The sequence below is a fragment of the Mastigoproctus giganteus genome, chromosome 11 (assembly GCF_048544385.1).
Source record: "Mastigoproctus giganteus isolate SK-2022 chromosome 11, ASM4854438v1, whole genome shotgun sequence".
Lineage (NCBI taxonomy): Eukaryota > Metazoa > Arthropoda > Arachnida > Uropygi > Thelyphonidae > Mastigoproctus > Mastigoproctus giganteus.
The window spans coordinates 31,708,066-31,729,021 of record NC_143585.1 but is presented as its reverse complement, the minus strand read 5'-3'; the positions used below and the strand labels follow the sequence as shown (position 1 = coordinate 31,729,021).

Sequence of the window (20,956 nt, the reverse complement as noted above, 5' to 3'; positions counted from 1 at the left end):
ACATTGGAAGCTACTAGGCTTTTCATACCAACTAAGAAATATTGTTCGGCCTAAATGGATATCAGATGAACTAATGAGACGTGTTTCAGAGAAGAAACATGCATGGGATACATATAAATTAACAGGTGACACAGAAGCCTATGGTAGATATAAGCTAGTCTGTAATCAAGTAACAAAGGAGGTTAGGCGATCAAAGGTAGATTACTAGAAATCTTTGGCAAAGGATGCAAAGAAAAACAGCAAGGAGTTCTTTACTTATGTAAACTCTAGAAGGAAGGGGATGAATCAGATTGGTCCACCTGATATCGATTTCAACTGTTTATGATCCTGCTCAGGTTGCTAGTAAACTAAATGAGTATTATGCATCTGCATTCACACAAGAGGAGTTATTCAGGGAGGAGAATGCCAGAAGTGAACTACACTCTGGCAGTGAGCTAGATGATTTTGTAATAACTGAGAGGAAAGTGGAGGAGAAATTGTTGAAGATAAACATAAGAAAGGCACCTGGGGTGGTGGGATCTATCTAGTTATATTAAAGGAGGCAGCAAAGAAAGTAAGCAGACCCTTAGCCATAATTATAAGAGCTTCCTTGGACTTAGGGGAGAGGCACCCATGGACTGGAGATGTGCAAATGAGCCCCCAGTGCACAAAGGAGGATCACAAGTAATTACAGACCTGTTAGTTTTACTTCTGTTCTGGGGAAATTAATGGAGGCACTGGTTAAAGAAGCACTGCAGGATCATAAAGACAAGACTTCAGTTATAGTTTGGACACAGCATGGTTTTGTTAAGGGGAAGTTTTGCCTGACCAATTTGATTGGATACTATGATGCAGTCACAAAAGAACTGGATGTAGGGAATAACTTTGATATTATATACGTGGATCTTAGGAAAGCTTTTGATACTGTTGCACGTGGAAGAAGACTGCTATACAAATTGGAGCCATGTGGCATTAAGGGCAAGTTGCTGCAGTGGGTAAAGGGATGGTTGAGTGGGAGAAAACAGAGAATAGTAATCAATGGACTAATAACATTAGCTCTTCATGGACTAAAGTTATTATTGGAGTGCCCCAGGGTTCAGTGTTGGGTCCATTGTTGTTTTCTGTATTTATTAATGATATTGATGAAGGTATATCAGGCTTAATGTCTAAGTTTGCAGATGACACAAAGGTTGTTAATGACACTAAGACTGTTTGCTACTGCAACAGGATCTAGAAAAGTTGAGCGGATGGGCTGAGAGGTGGCAACTGAAGTTTAACATTGACAAATGTAAAGTACTGCATGTGGGTAGCAGTAACCCCAGAGTAACATATCAACTATGTGGTACTACACTCGGGGTGGTAGAGAATGAAAAAGACCTAGGGTAATTGTGCAGTCATATTTGAAGTTTTCTGAACAGTGTAGAAGGTCGCAAGAGTAGCTCATGGTATCTTGTCAATGATATACAGGAATGTTTCTAGCAGTGATAAGGAGGTGATTATCCCCTTGTATAAGGCAATGGCAAGGCCACACCTTGATTATTGTATACAGTTCTGGAGGCCTCATTTTAGGAAGGATATAAAGCTACTGTAATGAATACAGTAGCTTTAGCCAACAAGATTAGTGAATGGAATAAAGGGTTGCTCTTTTGAAGAAAACGGCCTCCGTAGCCAAGTGGTCAGGAGCAGGAGTGCAGTAGCACACGCTCTTTGAGTAGACCGGGGTTCAAGCCCCTGACTGCTGAATACGGTCGATCTGCCAACCCGCACTGGACCAGCGTGACAGATTGTGGTCCATTTCCCTCAGCATGAATTGTTGAGGAGGCTTCCATTCTGTAGTGGGTTGATAATGGCTGCACTTTACTTTACTTATGAAGAAAGGCTTAAGTTTTGCAAATTTCAGTGTCTGGAGACTAGGCACCTGCGAGGTGATCCAGTTGTGGTGTATAAGGCCTTGAATGATTTGTGCAAGCTCAGTGCTGATGAAATTCTTCCTCTTGCCCAGATTAATCGCCTGAGATGACATAAATTCAAATTGGGGAAAGAGTTGTAGAATAGATGTGCGGAAATTTGTCTTTAGCCAGCAGGTGGTTGATTACTGGAACAAACTTCCACCTGTTGTTGTAGAAGTTGACAGCTTAAATAAATTCAAGGCAGAACTAGAGAAACATTTGGAGTGAATGGATATGTGAAATGGGAAGGGTTTTTTTTTTTTTTTTTTTTTTTGGCTGATGCTGTATAAGCTTGCTTTCTTGCATCATATGCCTCTGCTAATGCTAATATGCTAATGCACCTAAAAATAAGAATTGGAAATTATGTTCTTTCCACATAGCTGTTTTATACCTTATATGTTTAGCCAACAGATTTGAAGGTTTTACAATAATATATATTTTTCATTTTTTTTAGCAGGCATACAGAGTTGATTTATTGAAAAAATTTGATAACCAATAAAATCCATAATTGTGCATTTATTGAATATCTTCCTAAAAAAGGGCTAACACAATAATACAAGGGTTTTAGATGAATGCATTATGTAATGTCCTATCATGGTAAGGATAGCCTTGAAGATGATGCAAGGGAGCCTTTCATAAAACAACGCTTGATACCAGATGGTCTAACACTCGATACCAAACTCATATTCCAGAAACATATATTGGAAACACACATTATCTGTCTGAAAAAGCTGAACATACTTAATTAAATTTATCTCATCTATGACATGGGGGTGGATCACTATATGCTCCTCTGCCTGTTTCAAACTGTGATCAGATCTTGGTTGAATTATGGAGTGCCAATTTATGACTCTGCATGAAATACTGTATTAAAATGTCTTAACCCAGTACAGCAGTGCTCTCGGGATTGTTCTTGGTGCATTCAAGACCTCATCAGTTCAAATTCTATATATAAATGCCAATGAATCTTCAGTTCACTTTCGGAGACAGCTGTTAGTTCTTAATTATACAGTCAAAATCTGTAATCTCCCTTCCCAACCCATGTGGTCACACCTGTATGATCTTCCATGTATAAACCTTTAAATAAAATAAACCTGGTGAGAATAAACTTGCAGGAGTCTGCTTACAAGGAATATTGCAGCAGTGGAATATACATCTGGCCAGAATACATTAAGACACAAAACCAGTACAACCTCCTTGGAAAATAAGCATACCCCATGTGATAGTTACTTCCACCATTAAGCAAAAAAAACTCTCTGGATAAAAAAACTCATCAAAAGCTACATGCAGCTCATACCATGGCCATTGTACAAACTTTGCATGTCTGTACTGATGGCTCAAAAACTGACACAGCTGTGGGAGCTGCAGTAGTCCTGCCAACATCTGCTGTCTGTCTCATCCCCATCCCCACATGAATGCAGTGCTTTTAAAACAGAACTTTATGCTATTAAAATAGCTTTAACACTGCTTACTAGCCACAAAACCCAGAGATCATAATTTATACAGATTCTGAGTGCAGTGATGGTTCTGGGAAATAATTATTTTCAAAATTCACATCTACTGTTGAGGCAAGTCTGGGTCAAAAATATTTCAACTCAATGACACCATTACATTTTGCTGGATTCTTGGGCATGTTTGAATATCAGGAAATGAACATGCAGATCAAGCAGCAAGAAACCCTGTAGACATTAATCCCATTCCAATTCCCTCTGCTGGTTATATAAACCACTTATACAACAACTATGTAATGAACATTATGCTCATCTGTGGAGTATCCAAACCAGCAACAAATTATTACAAGTGCAAAGTGTGTTAGTTGTCCGACGTCACCAGGGGTTTTCCCCATCTCCACGTTGTGTGCTCTGTTTGTGTAGCACAGAACTCTGCGTAGGCCAGAGATTTAAAAAGAGTGTGGGGAGTGGAACAAATTATTACATATAAAGCAGAAACTTCAATTATGGAAATCCAACAATAGGCATGATGAATTTATATTGGCAAGAACAAGAATTGGCAATGCTTATTTAACAACTCTCTTTTTATTGCTAAGGAATGATCCACCACACTGTTTTCATTTGTGATTCTCCACTTACTGTAAAATGGATTGTGTTCACTACCATACTGCTAGAATCTTTTTCTTCTCATCCCTTGCTAACCCAACAGAACTACTAAGCCTAAACTGCATTATTGGAGATGATGCCAATTTAAACAAGGTATTCATTTATCTAAAAGCTATCAATCTGTATGACTACTTCTGAATTCTTTTCCTTACCATTCTGATCCCCATTTCAAAGTTAGAAGTGCAATTTGGCCATAGTAGCCCTTGCACGATTAAACCTCCACTCTAACAACATCACTGAAGAAATATTGGCTGCAGTTATAGAAAATTTTTGTAGACATTGGCAAATGCTGTTTAATGCATAAGGATCACATACTGAAAATATGATATCAGAAACAGCAGTGCAAATAAAATACTTCAATAAATATATAAGCAGTTTAAACCAGAGCATCTTTTATGATGTACATTCATATTCATTAAATATCAGTTTTCCTGCAATCATTTAAATAGATTGCATCCTAGATTAATCAGTAACATTCTAAAAATTAAGTTTAAAAGAAAGAAATTAAGTAGTTGTGTTATTATATGTTATTTATACTATTATGTAGCTAGTTTATATATTGTATATTTAATATATTCACGTAAAAATTTATTTTCAGATATCTAGAATGGAACATCAGCAGCATCAGCATCTTCAACAATTAGTCAGCATCAATACTCTTGATAATTCTAATGCACGTGCTCTAGTTTTAAAGTTAATTAATGTTGTTCTTACTGTACTGCAAGTTTTATTGTTAGTAGTTTCAACAATAGCCAATATTTTGATGCCTTTTATCCAAACCAGGTAGGAATTCAATTAAATACTATATTTGAATAATGAATGTATCAACATAGAAAGCACATATATAAATTATATTTGATAGCTTCTTTATACAAAAACTTACAAATTTTAAGTTAGTTTTATAATTTTTAATCTTTTAATTCCATGACTTTTTTTTTTTACAGGCTTTTTCTTTTAATTGGGAAGTGGGATCATTTCTTTCCATTTATTTTTTCATTTTGCTTTACTACTGATTATAAGAGGTTAATTGTTAATTTGTAATATAATAGATTCCACATGAGCAATGGCATCTATATTTTGTGTAATTAAATGGGATGTGATGTGCAAACATCTTTTAAAAAAAAACTCAATCTATTCCATTTCAATTAAACAGAAAAGTTAAAAATAAATTTTATAATAAATACAAAAATAGCATCTAATAGGTGCTACACAAGTAGTTGTGTGTTTCATACTACATGCAACATGTTTCAATCCTTTATTATCTACCATTGTTGTCTGATAATCACTGCTCTGCCTCAGATTTACCCCATAAACAATTCAAAGAGAACTTGTTTGGTAGTTTCCTATATACAGTCTTTTCAAAAATGCATTCTTTAGCACAGTGTGACCTTGGTGGTTGGTCAAGTTTTTGCATGTTCAGTTTTGCCTATATAAAAATGGACATGACATGCGAGGAACAGTATGCTGCTTTCAGACTTTGATTCTGTCTCAAGAAAACTAGCTGAAGCATATGAAATGTTAAAGAGGCTTATAGTGAATCTATGCTTCCATATAGCACAGCTTGCAGATGATTTAGAATGTTTAAAGATGGACATGATTCAATCACAGATATCTGTGGTCCTGGAGTTCCAACCACTGCTGTCACCACAGAAACCATAAACAGTGCTGTAATCGTGAGAGAAGATTGTCGTATGGGTAAGGCAACTAGCAGAGATGGTGAGAATATCAGTAGAAAGCATGCATGATATTCTCCATGACCATTTGCATATGACACATATTTGTGCATGCTGGGTTCCAAGGCTACTCACACCTGAGCAACAGCAGGTTCACATGGAAGTTTGTCAGGAGCTGCAATGTATAGTTGCTGAAGATGGTGAGGTTCTGCACAAGGTGATAATGGCAGATGAGACATGGCTTCATCATTTCGACCCAGAGAGTAAGCAACAAAGCTCTGTTTGGAAATTAACATCGTTGCCAATGCCAAAAAAAGCAAAAGTTGTGGCTTCTGCAGGAAAGGTTATGGTCATCTTTTTTTTTTTTTTTTTCATTCAAGAAATGGTTTTTACCAGCACGTTGTGCCACATCATATGACTGTTACAGGACCTTACTACGGAACTGTACTTCACACAGGTGGGTAGATGCTAAATCACGACAATGCGAGACCTTACAATGCTTATATTGTCATTGCGTATTTAGCCAGAATTAATTTCAGATGTGTTCCCCATCTGCCCTACAGCCCTGACCTTGCACTATTTTTTTTTTTTTTTTTTTCCAAAATTAAAGAAGCAAAATGTTTCTGGTCATCAGAAGAAGTTGTAAAGACATCGGATGTAATTCTCGAATGTATTTCAAAAAATGGTTTCCACCATGTTTTTGAAGAATAGCAGAAATGTTGGAGTAAATGCATTTCATCAAATAGTGACTAATTTGAAAAGGACCATGTTTTGATGTGTCTTATCACTGTGAGTTGGGCTACTCATTTTCACTGGTTCTTAATTGATTATTCTAAATATTTTGGGCAATTTAGGGAAGGTGACAGCATTATTACTAACCTCTTTAATTATGAATGAGGCTATTCCTTCTCACCTCTTTAGTTATGAATGAGGCAATTCCTGATGAGCTTTTTAATTATGAATGAGGCTATTCCAGAACTTGACTTTTGTTCTTCATGCCATCGATTGGCATTGAAAAAAAAAAAAACCATACAAATATACCAAAAAAAGACATCGAGGAATAAATGTCTTGGCTAAGGCCATCAGTCTTTACAGTGAATCTCAGTGAACTTTGCATGTTAGTTCAACCTGTTATAACTATAATGCAAAGTAATGAGATTTTGTTTTTGTTTTAAGAGGCAATATCTTTGTTATAGGCAGTCTTTAAAAAAAGAAATAAACTACAGTGCCTGAATAAATATAATTTCATGATGTGAATATGTTGTTTTGTCAATCATTACCCAGTGTTCTATTTCTTGCAACAGATGTGTGTGTTCTTATCAGTCATTCTCTAATAAGTTTGTTTTCCTTTCTAGTATTTAATATTAGAATACACTTATTTTTGGTATCAGAATGGCTAAATGATGCAGAGAAGTGGACCTTTTTGCATTTGTCAAAAAAAAAGAATAAAAAAATAACAATTCCATAAAAATGACTATGCAGTTTTTCAGTTTGAATTTTAACTTTCAGCATTATTACTGAAAAACCCATTGTGCGTTGGTCATTAGTGTGTGAATGACCAACCCACCAGTTCTACTCTTTATCTGGGAAGTTAAAATCCCCAATATAAGACAACCTGATTTACTGGCCCAGTCTATTTCTCTCTACAGTTGTTAGTTATACTCATCAGAGTCATTAGGCCACCACACACTCCTACTCTCAACATGGTTTTCCCAGTGCTTATGTCACACCAAACTGACTCAACACTGCACTGTCCATCCACATCAACTGGATGCACTTCCTTAGATTTTGTGTTTCTTAACTAACAGCATCACCCCTCCTCTCCTTCTATCCTTTCTGTACACATTGTACTCCATAAATTCCAATTCTGCATTCCTTATCTCTGTATAACACCATGTCTCATATATTCCAACAACATCAGCCTTTGGTGTACATGGTTTAATCCTAGCATCCTATACATGCAAGTATACATGCACCTGTTCTTACTCTTAGTTACCCTAACACAGCCCATGTATTTACTTGTTCCATGATGACTTCCAGCAGTCCTTGAAATCCCCAGTCAGTACCTCGCTTTCCATGCTGCTGTTCATTCCAGTAGAAGCAGTGCAAGAATCACTTTCACCTGTGGCTGCTGTTAATCTATTATTCTGTGAATTTCCCCAAGCTAGCAGTTTTCCGACCCAGCTAACACTGCCTTGATAGCATCAGCAAATATTCTTGCACCATTTCTATTTAAGTGTATCCCATCACTATAGAAGCAATCTCTTTTGTTAACAAGCACAGACCACGCTGAGAAAAATTCTACCCCATGAGCCTTGCACAATCTTTCCAGGGCTGAATTGATTGACAAGGCTCTCATCGTATACTCATTCCTATCATGTCTGGGCAGGATTGCAGAAACTTTCAAATTTAATCCTAACATGCGACTTTTTTTAAATGTTGACCTGTACTTTTTAAGTAAATCTGCAGATCCCCTACACTTAGTCATTAGTGCCAATGTGTACAATAGTATCACCTTTTGTGCCCTTAAAAGATGATATCTGCTCAACAATGTCATCAACTTTTTCCCCTGGCAGTCATACCCTTGTCCTATTCCACCTATCCTTTTTGCACATTATATTTTCCATCTCCCTGACAGTAGAGTCACTGACAATAACTAGCTCCAGTAGAACCAGTGCATTCTGCAATGAAGGTTGCCACTGTGTTGCCTGATGTACAAGAGTGAGCTCTGGCATTGATTTGGGCAGCTGAGAGTTTGATGGGCTGGATTCATTTCAATTCCTTTAAGGGCATCTATCCTACTTTTCAAACTCTCATAGACGCCCATTAAAATGCTGAATTGGAACCTAATTTCTTGACACCCTGTGCACATAGCACACACACAAACCATCCTCTTTAGCTAGATCATGTCCTGTTCCAGAATGTCCCCAAACATTTCACAAGTTGCACATTTTTTTAGGCTGTGATGTGTTGGAGAATCGCCCCCTTCGGTTCTCCCCCGAGCCACAGCACTCCCACTACTTTGTGCACTTTGCTTTGCTGTTCTAGTCTGGGTATGATTTCCAGTTAAATATGATGTAATTAATTAACAAAATAAATTAATAAGGATAATAAATTTAATTGATTAATTTAGTATACTATACAGTTCTATACTAAGCTAATGCAGTAATACATTTTCTGATATATAGTTTTATGTTATACCTTAGCTCTCAAGTTCGAGATATACACTATCAAGTTACACAATACAGTAATGATCACGATGTTAAAGTTCATTATATAGTGATAGCTTAATTTTAACCAGTACTCACCACCTTACTTTTATAATAATTTTATCAGTACTGATAAAATTAAGCTATCACTACATAATTAAGTTCAGTAAATTCAGATAGATAAGTCTCACTACATTGTTGAAATTCACAAAATATTTCAATGATAACCGTTGATACCTCTACCTATGAGGTGAGTACTCATAAAATTAAGCTATTGCTATATAATTAACTTCAGTAAATTCAGACTGTACTTTAAGTCTCACTATAATCTTTCATCATCACAATGTTAAATTATTTATATCCTTAGCTAAATACAAAAGATATATGCCCAAAAAGTTATTAAAACCTTCAAAATACTTATTTATTACAATCAAAACCCTACTGTTCTTCTGTGCTACTGGTTATGCTACGATATTCCCGCCAAAACACCGAATGAAAGCAGTATGAATAGCGAGTTGTAACTTACAAAATCACTAACTAAATTTAAAAAATAAGCTAACAAATGCTATTAAGCCTATTTAATCTGTTTGTAAAACACAAATTAATATGTTAACTAATCAAAAATACAATAAAATTTCAAAAAAACTTATCTGTTTGCAGCAGCTCCAGAAATCCGTCTGCACACCTACAGGTGTGAAGACGTGGATGTTTTCTTCAATAATAGCAATTGTTTCAGAATTGATTGCTTCAGATGGCCAATCAGATCATAGATCATCCTCAACTAACTCCCCCTCTTCTTTTGAACTATGCTAACTGTCTTGCAACAGTAGCATAACTGGGTGATACTTTCCCAAACATTGTTATTCTTTCGTGAATTCCTTTAGTATTTCTTCCCTCTTTGATCAAAAATTTGATTGCTGAAATGATGCTAAATTTGTTTGATATTCATTCTTCTTCCCTTTACCAACATAAAAAAATTAAATTTTAAAAACTGCATAAGACATTGACATATACATTTTTTTCATCTTAGTTTATAATACATTAAGCTATCAAAATAATCTGTTCTATAATTCATTAATATGTTTTATATAGACTGTTCTCAGAACCTTTTGACCACCCCTCATAGGTAGTGTGTAGGCAATGGGAATTAGTTACCATCTCTTTTCCAGCATTAGCCCTCTATCTGTCTATCCCTATATGATCCTGGAGTAATTGGCTGTGCCAGCTATGAGCCTGAATGCCCATATAGTAATCCAAGAAAGGGCCACATTTGTATATGTCCTTGAGGTTGTCACAGACATTCTCTCAGATATGCCAGACAAGCTGCACTTGATACTTGGGAGTCTAAAACACTGATGGAACTGATATTCGGGTGACACTCAAGTCAGTGGACCCAATTTCAGTGAAGTCCAGATGGTCTGTGACAGCCAAATCCTCTGCTTGCACCTTCACGATGGTGGGACTGTTAGTAATCCTGGGTATAACCTCCATGCACAACCACACTGTGGGTGACCACCCAGGTGTGAACCAACCTAAGCAGGGTTTGAGGTGTGTCACCCACACCACATGAAGGAATGCCGTCCCTCTGTGTTACTAGGCAGTACTAGGTGGTAGATGACTCTCATCAACCAGTGCAATACCACCACTTTGTTTATTGGAGACTTGAGGTGGTGGAACCCATGTTTAGTCTCCAGAGCTAAGTTGCGGTCAACCCTTCCCCATCTCTTCCATCATGCAGTATGATTGATGACTTTTGAAATTATGATGAACATTATGGCATGATCCAATCTTCTTTACATTTCAAGGGTACAGCTCTAAAACAGTGTTCGCAGGCCGGCCACTAGTTAGTACACCGGACCGAACCTATTAGTAACTCTCTAGGAGGCTTCCGGATCAGCTAGTGTATAATCTTGCTACCTCTACTCTGCCAGATAGTGATTGTAGGGAGTCCGAGTAGTGTGTATACGGGGAGCATTGTCGAGGCCACGTTATGTCAAGGATCTGGGTATATTCTTACCATGCGTACGCCATATCCAAAATTTTATTACTTCATACAGCATGTCCCACCCTCTTTTTCTTACTATTGAATACACCATGAATTGTCAAACTAATAGAGCAAGCTTATCTGCAAAAAGATCTAAACCTCCCAAACACTTCCTAATTCATTTCACAAATATACGTGGTCTCAATTCTAATCTCAACGATGTCTATTTCTACTTGCAATCTGCCAACCCCATGTACTTTTTCTGACAAAATCTCAGTTATCAGTTGATTCAACTACTGCTCATCTCAGATGCCCAAATTATTTGCTGTATGATTCCTTTCGTATCAAAGGTGGTACTTGTGCATATGTCCATTCCGATATTCCCTGTCAGATACGTTGTAATTTGGAATCTCCTCTTTTCGATCTTCTCTGGCTTAAAATCTCTCTACCTCACTGTGTCAAATTCATCTGTTCTCTCTACCGTTCTCCCAACTCCATTAATCACTTGGAGCTTTTTGACTGCCGCTCTTTGCAACTTGACTGTCTCCAGTCCAACTTTCTGAACAGTGAGGTAATATTCCTTGGTGATTTTAATGTTCCCAACTCCAGCTGGCTCCCGTTTTCTAGTAACACTGACCCAGCTGGTCAAGGTGCTGAGGAGTTTGCAATTACTAATGACCTTGCACAGATTGTTCATTTATATACAAGAATACCGGACAATCCTAACCATACGGGCATCCTGCTTGATCTTTTTCTCACAAACAACCCTTCTAAGTACACAGTCGAAGTGAGCGGTCCTTTAGGCACCTCAGATCACAACTTGGTGACTGTCTCTTCTCCAATGGAGCCTTTATCTCATGGGTATTCCCAACCTCGTATTGTTTGGCATTACAAGACTGCAAAATTGGATGACCTGCAAGACTTCTTTTCTTCTTTTCCTTAGTTGGATTACTGTTTCAAAATTTCTGACGTCAACGTTTGCTCAGATCGTGTCAGTGAAATTATTCTTGCAGGAATGGAATCCTCTATCCCACACTCCACTTTAAAATCTCGTCCTTTATCTAAACCTTGGTTTTTCCAATAAATGTGCTAAGGCTGTTCAAGAGAAGAATGTTGCATATCATAATTGGCTTGTTTCTAATTCTTCAGTTTCATTTTCTGCCTACACCAAAGCTCGCAACAATTGTAAAGCAGTTATTAATCAGTCCAAACTAGAGTTCAAACAGGCTAAGAGTAGAAAACTTGCTTTTTGCCCTAATGGCAGCCAAGCATTCTGGTCTCTTGCCAAAGCTATTGGCCGCAACTTTTGCCCATCTCTGCTCCCACCTCTGTCCAAACCAGATGGTTCTGTTGTCACTTCAGTCAAGGATAAAGCTGACCTGCTAGCAACCCCTTTTTCTTCCAACTCATGTATTAATGATCTTGGTAAAACACCTCCCACCATTCCCAACACGCTCCATTCAATGCCTCCTGTGGTCTTCCGTCAAAAGAGATATCAGAAGGATTTTGACAAATCTTGATGCTAAGAAAGCTACAGATCCTGATGGTATTTCTCCACTTGTTCTCAAAACGTGTGCTCCTGAACTTACTCCTGTTCTTTGCCGCCTTTTTTCACTTTCTTATTCCAAAGATGTTTTTCCCTCCCATACAATTATCGTCCCATTGCAATTACTTCTCTTTCTAAAGTAATGGAGAAATCAATTAACCATGAAATCTTAAAACTACCTAGACCTTTCGTCTGATCAATGATCACCAGTATGGATTCCGTCAGTGTTGATCCACTGGTGATATTCTGGCTTATGTTACCCATTTATTGACTAATTCAATGGAAAAGTTTGGTGAAACACAAGCAGTTGCTCTTGACATCTCAAAGGCTTTCGATCATGTTTGGCATAAAGGTCTTCTAAACAAGCTTCCATCTTATGGTTTGCCAACTGTTTTTTGTAATTGGTTATCCAGTTTTCTCTCTGATTGCTTGCTGAGGGTGATGGTAGATGGCTTTCTGTCTTATAACTTCTCCACTAATGCTGGTGTCCCCCAAGGTTCAGTTCTTTCCCCCACTCTTTTCCTCTTGTATATTAATGACCTTCTTCCAATTCGAAAATTGTAGATCTCTTAAAGTACCATTTATAACTGACACAATATAATAGTGTAGCTTAATTTAATTTATTATGATACTCACCTTTTTATAATCTGCATTGATGTTGGAATAAATTGGATGATAATTTTAAATTTAAGTTAGCATGAATAAGTTAGGATTTAAAAACAGAATTAAAATGTGCACAAGGAAGTAGAAGTGCACGTCTTCATCCTTGGTTGTCAATGTTGAAATTTGAAACGATTTTAGTTATACGGTTGGAAACAGAAGGCCAATAGCCATAACAAGTGGCTTTCGTTTTACACGTCTTCAGTTGGCAATGGTAGAATGAGAGTAAATGCGTGTATTTAAGAAGACTAGGTTCCTGTGATGCTCCTGGATACACGTGGGAATCTCAGGTGCATGAGATTCCAGACTGGTGCTATGTTATAGGGGAGTTTGGAATTTAATACTTGAAGAGTGGAATGGCGGCGAAACCATTCTATAACTAGGGCTTCATATTGGAAAATTTTAAAACTGGATTTTAATTTGATAATAGGAATGGCTGAATCTACTAAGGGGGTGTGGTTGTGGAATTGAACATGTGTTGCTAATTCAGTATTGGACTGTCCCGTCCTAAAGCTATTGTAGTGGTAGTAAGCACGTGTGTTTGATATTTTGGTAGAACCATATTTTGTGGTGGTGCTACCAATGTAGCAAGCGTTACAGTTATCTTGACATTTTATTAAGTAGATGATATTATTCATGTCACTAATGTGGTAATTTTGTGTATCTTTATATGAGTTGAATAATGAACCTAGTTTATTGTAAGATGAGAATGTAAGGGTGATATCAGTACTTTTGAATAAACGGCGGAATTGGTTGGCAAAATTACTATGGTAAGGGAAGATAATATGTGGATTATTGGACATGCGTTTGGGTGAGTTGTTGATATTATTATAAGTCCAAAATAATATCAACAACTCACCCAAACATATATCTCTTTTGGGAATTATCCTGACTTCTAATCTCTCTTGGCACAGGCACAGGCACATTACAAATATTGCTTCCTCTGCATCTAAAAATCTTGGTTTTCTCTTTCGCTCTCGATGTTACTTTTCTTCCAAACAGCTGTTCATTCTTTACAAATCGCAAATCCGTCCTTCCATGGAATATTATTCCCACATCTGGGGCGGTGCCCCCAAAACCTCTCTCAGGCTTCTTGATTCCGTTCAGAAGAGGGCAGTTAGGTTAATTAATGATCCATCTCTAACAGTGTCTCCCGACTCGCTGTCTCATAGATGTACTGTTTCTGCTGCATGCCTCTTCTACAGATATTTCCATGGGCACTTTTCTTCTGAATTGGCTTCTATAATTCTCGCTCTCTCTTTCAAAACAATCTGAACACGTGCCACCACCAGCCAACGTCCATTTACTGTCCAACTTCAAACTCACAGAACCAACTTTTCATCTTCCTCGTTTATTCATTCAACTGCCGTTTTCTGAAACAACCTTCCTTCTTATGTATTTCCTGAAAATTACAGTCTACAGAAGTTCAAGTCCAATGTCAACAAATATCTTCTTTCGTCTTCTCAACCTCCAACCCATGCACGGTACTAAGTACTATAGGTTCTAATACCTCTCGTGTTCTCTTGTGAAAATAAATAATTCGCATAAAAAAAATATATATATATGTGATAGAAGTAGTAGTTTTACCCTTTGATGCACCTGAATGATTAGATCTGCAGTAATTGGAGACCATGGGTTGAAAAATGCTGACATGATGATGAAATGCCCATGGTATGATGTCATTATGGTACAAACTCTAGGGAAAATTTGATGGTAAGAAAAACCATTCTCTTCTCTATAGCTGTATTGTGGCTGTATGATATACTTTATAGACTGTAATGGACATTCACTAAAGAAACTTGACAGAGTGATGATCAGTAAGTAATGTTTTCATTTGTTACTTTGTTAAGAATACGATATATTTGTGGAGGCGCCTCTGTAGTCAGGTGGGCAGGAGCAGCAGTGTGTAGCACACGCTTCTCAATTAGACCGGGGTTCGAGCCTGTGACCACCAAATACGGAGGATGCGGCAAAGGTCAGGGAATGACGACCACATATCATTGGAGCAATATGGCCTTAGTTGCTAATGCTCCCAAAAATCAAATAACAACAACAACGATATATTTGTTAGCATATTGACTTTCAAGATATTGAGAAGTCATCGATTGAAGTAAATACTTTGTTCTATCAACGGCTTAAGATACTTTATGAAATTACTTGCTTTTTAATTCTCTCTACATCTGGTATGACCCCTTATGTAATATTTTGGATAGATGGTAAACAATACTAGAATGGGGCTTAAAAAAAAAACGTATTCATACACACTTAAAAATGAAGTCGTTAACAAAACAAGACCCTCTCGATATTTTAAAAAGAAAGAAATGAAACCCTTTAAACCTACATCAGATGTAAATATCTGTTTATTTTGAGTTGGAAATTATATACAGATGGAAATCATACATTTCATGGTGTGTTTCTACCACCTCATCAGTGATTGCTGCTGCTGTTTCACAGTTACATAGGTCAGAATGGCCAAAGGTTTAGCATACAGGCAGTTCTCGCTTTACGAGTTTTTTTATGAAGTATTAACAAAATCGAAAATACAAACATTAATTGCAAAAAATGAATGTTAAACATTCATAAATACCAAATTTCAAACCACGCGCGTAGCTATACAATACAGTGTATCCCGCTTTGTGATATTAATCGGCTACCATCGTATCGTGAAAATATCGTAATGTGAACCCAATAACACATTGTTTTTTGGTAATTCATTCCATGACTTCCCATGACTTCTAAAGTTCAAATTTTCGCTATAAGGTTGTTTTTATAGTGTAAATTGTATTAGTTAACAATTCAAACCATTAAACACACTACACTTTCATCATTATCATATGTTATAAGAACCAATTTTGAACGGCTTTGTGATATTTTTCTAAAGCACATTTCTGGAAGTCACGACCATAAAACAGTTTGCACTTTCTGGTGTATTACGCTTTTCTGTTACTGCAAGCAATTATAAACTCCATGTTATTGCATTTGCAAAAATAATGATAGTTGGAATTGTGTGGTTTTTTACATTATTATGGTGAAACGTGTTCCCCTTTATTGAAATCTTTAATCGTATAAAAAACATAAATAAATTTTCAGAATCTTCTCTTCATTTCTCTTTTTTAAGCTTCTTAAACTTATTACTCCGCGCAAATCATGTTAGTTGCAATTTGTGCATTCTATTAAAAATGCTTATCCATGCTATTGAAATTTATAAAGAAAAGAGAAGATTATCTCGGAAATAAATGCCTCCTGAAGCATTTCTGAAGAAGACGACTCCTTGTGCAACATACTAACAAGTGCCAAGCCAATAATGAGTGATCAAAGAGTGTGCATTTAATCGATGATGAAGAATAAACAATCTTTAACATTTGTAAGTCATAAATAATTTCTCTATTATTATAATTTGCTTGATTTTACAGCCTACGTTTTCATTTCTTTGGAGAAATCAATCATTGTTTAAACATAAACTAATTAGCTAACTAATTTCATTGTTGATAACATAACCCCTATGTATAACATTATGTCTATGGGGAATAAATTCCTGCTTTACGAGCGCACGCTAGGAATGAATTAACTCGTAAAGTCGAGAACTACCTGTATATGGTCAGCAATCACTGATGAAGTAGTAGAAACATCCACAAAATGTTATAGCTCTATCTGTACAATTTCCAACTGGGAATAAATAGGCATTTAGAGCTCACATAGGTTAAAAGTGCTTCATTCCATTCTTTTAATATATTTACATATTATCTATGCACTATGCCACTCAGGCAGACTATGTGTCAAACCTTTGGTCATTCTGATCTATGTAATGGTGAAAACAATCACTAATCAGCATTAGTAGAGGCATTTGATGCAAGAAAGCAAGCTTATGCAGCATCAGCCAAAAAAAAAAAAAAAGTAAAATAAATAAATAAAAAATAACCACTTCCACTTCACCCCTCTGTTCGTTTGAAATACCTGTCCAGCTGAGCCTTAAACTTATTTAGGCTATCAACTTCCACGACAAGGGATGGAAGTCTGTTCCACCTACCAGCCACCCGCTGGCTAAAGGCAAATTTCCGCACATCTATATTACATCTGTCTTTCCTCAATTTGAATTTATGCCCTCTCAGGTGATTATTCTGAGCAAGAGGAAGAATCCCATCAGCATTGAGCATTCTCAAACCATTCAAGGCTTTGTACACCTCTATCAGATCACTACGCTGGTGCCTAGTCTCCAGACACTGTAATTCGCAAAACTTAAGCCTTTCTTCGTAAGAGCACCCCTTTGTTCCATTCACTAATCTTGTTGCCCTTCTCTGTACTCGTTCCAGCAGCTCTACATCCTTCTTGAAATGAGGCCTCCAGGCCTGTATATAGTACTCTAGGTGTGGCCTGACCATTGCCTTATACAAGGGAATAATCACCTCCTTATCCCTACTAGAAAAATTCCTATATATCATTGACAATACACCATGAGCTACTCTTGCAGCCCGTCTGCACTGCTCAGAGAAATTCATATCTGCCTGCACAACCACTCCCAGGTTCCTTTCATTCTCCACCACTGTCAGTGTAGTACGACAGAGTTGATACGTTGCTCTGGGGTTGCTGTTTCCCATATGTAGTACTTTACATTTGTCAATGTTAAACTTCATTTGCCACCTCTCAGCCCATCTGCTCAATCTTTCCAGATCCTGTTGCAGCAGCATAGTGTCAGTAGTGTCCTTGACAACCCTGCCAACCTTTGTATCGTCTGCAAACTTGGACATTAAGCTTGATATACCATCATCAATATCATTTATGAATACAGAAAACAACAATGGACCCAACACTGAACCCTGGGGCACTCCAATAATAACATTAGTCCATGAAGAGCTAATGTTATTAGTCCATTGATTACTATTCTCTGTCTTCTCCCACTCAACCATCCCTTTACCCATTGCAGCAACTTGCCCTTAATGCCACATGGCTCCAATTTGTATACCAGTCTTCTTCCCCGTGCAACAGTATCAAAAGCTTTCCTAAGATCCACGTATATAATATCAAAGTTATTCCCTACATCCAGTTCTTTTGTGACTGCATTATAGTATCCAATCAAATTGGTCAGGCAAGACTTCCCCTTAACAAAACCATGCTGTGTCCGAGCTATAACTGAAGTCTTGTCTAAATGATCCTGCAGTGCTTCTTTAACCAGTGCCTCCATTAATTTTCCGGGAACAGAAGTTAAACTAACAGGTCTATAATTACTTGTGTCAGCCTTTGATCTTCCCTTGTGAATTGGGGTCACATTTGCACATCTCCAGTCCATGGATACCTCCCCTGAGTCCAAGGAAGCTCTCATAATTATGGCTAAGGGTTTGCTTACTTCCTTTGCTGCCTCCTTTAATATAACTGGATAGATCCCATCCACCCCAGGTGCCGTTCTTGTATTTATCTTCAACAATTTCTCCTCCACTTTACTCTCAGTTATTACAAGATTCTCTAGCTTACTGCTAGAGTTGAATACACCTCTGGAATTCCCCTCGCTGAATAACTCCTCGTGTGTGAATGTCGATGCAAAATATTCATTTAGTTTGTTAGCTACCTGAGCAGGGTCATCAACAGATGACCCATCGATATCAAGTGGACCAATCTGATTCATCCCCTTCCTTCTATAGTTTACATAAGTAAAGAACTCTTTGCTGTTTTTCTTCGCATCCCTTGCCAAGGATCTCTCGTAATCTGCCTTCACCTGCCTAACCTCCTTTGTAACTTTGTTACAGATCAACTTGTATCTATCATAGGCTTCTGTGTCACGTGTTAATTTGTATGTATCACATGCACTTTTCTTCTCTGCCCTATGCCTCATTAGTTCGTCTGACATCCATTTAGGCCTAAACCTTGAACAATATTTCTTAGTTGGTATGTAAAGCCTAGTAGCTTCCAAGATCAGTTCTTTGAATGCTTCCCATTTTGAATTTGCTGTTGGTAACATCATCAGTTGATCCCACTGTATAGAATTTAAATACTGTCTCAGTCCATCGTAGTCGCCTTTACGAAAGCAATACCCCTTCCCTTTACCCCTAATGGTAGTTACCTCTTTGAGTAACTCCCACTTCAGAACACTGTGATCACTGCCACCTAGTGGTTCATTTATCTGCAGATTCTTAATGCATGAAGAATCACTACTGATAATCAAATCAAGAGTATTACTCCCTCTAGTTGCCTCCCGAACATGCTGATGTAGAAAACAATCATCCAATAAATCCACAAAAGCCTTGCTAGTGTGTGAGTGACCAGCCCCCAAATTCCAGTCAATATCTGGGAAATTAAAATCCCCCATTATAAGACTCTCTGATTTACTGGTCCATTCTATTTCTCTGTACAGTTTCTTATTATACTCATCAGAGTCATTAGGCCTATAGCACACTCCTACTCTCAATTTTGATCTCCCAATGCTTATGTCACACCAAACTGACTCGACACTGCACCGTCCAGCGATGTCGACTGGCTTCACTTCCTTGGATTTTATGTGTTTCTTAACTAATAGCATAACCCCTCCTCCCTTCCTATCCTGTCTATCCTTTCTGTAGACATTGTACTCCCAGTTCTGCATTCCTTACATCTGTGTGACACCACGTCTCTGAAATCCCAACAATATCTGCCTTTGATGTTTTGAGCAATACCTCAAATTCATCAAATTTATTTACTAAACTCCTAGCATTGGTGTACACGCAAGTATACATGCACCTGCTCTTCCTCTTAGCCACCCTAACACAACCCATGTGTTTACTTGTACCCCCATGATTCCCAGCAGTCTCTGAAATATCCTGCATCTTATTTTCCAGGCTCCTGCTCATTCCAATAGAAGGAGTGCAAGAATCACTTTCTCCTCTGCCAGTGGCTACTATTAATCTATTAGTCCTTGTATCCCCCAATCTAGCAGTTTTCCGACCCACCTAACACTGCCTCGATAGCATCAGCAAACATTCTTGCACCCTTTCTATTTAAGTGTATCCCATCCCTGTAGAAGCAGTCTCTCCTGTTAACAAGTACAGACCAGGCTGAAAAAAATTCTACCCCTTGAGCCCTGCACAATCTTTCCAGGGCCGAATTGATCAACAGGGCTCTCATCATATACTCCCTCCTATCGTGTCTTGGCAGAATTGCAGACACTTTCAAATTCAACCCTAATTCACGGCTTTTTTTCATCAGTGACCTGTACTTGTTAAGTAATTCCGCCGGTCTCCTACTCTTAATATCATTAGTGCCAACGTGTACAACTGTATCACCTTTTGTGCCCTTAAAAGATGATATCCGCTCTACAACGTCATCAACCTTCGCCCCTAGCAGACATACCCTGGTCCTGTTCCACCTATCCTTTTTACAAAGCATGTTTCCCGTTTCCCTGACAATAGGGTCACCAACAACTACTAGTTCCTTTGGGACCAGCGCATTCTGCCTTGGGGGTTGCCGCTGTGTTGCGCGATGACCAAGTGCAAGCTCTGGCATTGGTGTGGGCAGCTGAGAGCTTGATGGGCCCCTCACTTGTAATCCTTCAAGGGCATCCACCCTGTCCTTCAAGCTCTCATATAGGCTCATAACAACGCTGAGTTGTCGCCTGATTTCCTTACACTCCTTGCATCGCGCACATACAAAGACATCCCCCATGGCAGTATCATGTCCCATACCTGACTGCTCCGCAAACATCGAGCAAATAGTGCATCTTAAAAGGCTGTGATTCAGAGGGCAACTGCTCCCCTCAGTTCTCCCCTGAGTCACAGCATTCCCATTAGCTTGAGCCTTTTGCTTTGCTGCTCTGGTTTGAGTCATGATTTCGATTTACTTTCAATAAAATTTCAATTTCAGTACAAAATTAAATCC

General features: G+C 37.9%; 1 protein-coding gene across 4 annotated transcripts in view; it reads left to right on the top strand.

Moving 5' to 3' along the window:
• LOC150077869 (transmembrane and coiled-coil domains protein 2-like) overlaps positions 1–20,956 on the top strand; it is a 127,490-nt gene that overhangs the window by 95,631 nt on the left and 10,903 nt on the right. For 3 of the 4 annotated variants that reach the window (XM_090385418.1, XM_090385420.1, XM_090385419.1), the window contains exon 12: positions 4,644–4,828. In XM_090385418.1, the coding sequence (XP_090241544.1) occupies positions 4,644–4,828 (185 nt within the window). Of the gene's footprint in view, positions 1–4,643; positions 4,829–20,956 lie in introns of those variants that run through there. The other variant, XR_016547650.1, reaches the window with a different exon arrangement.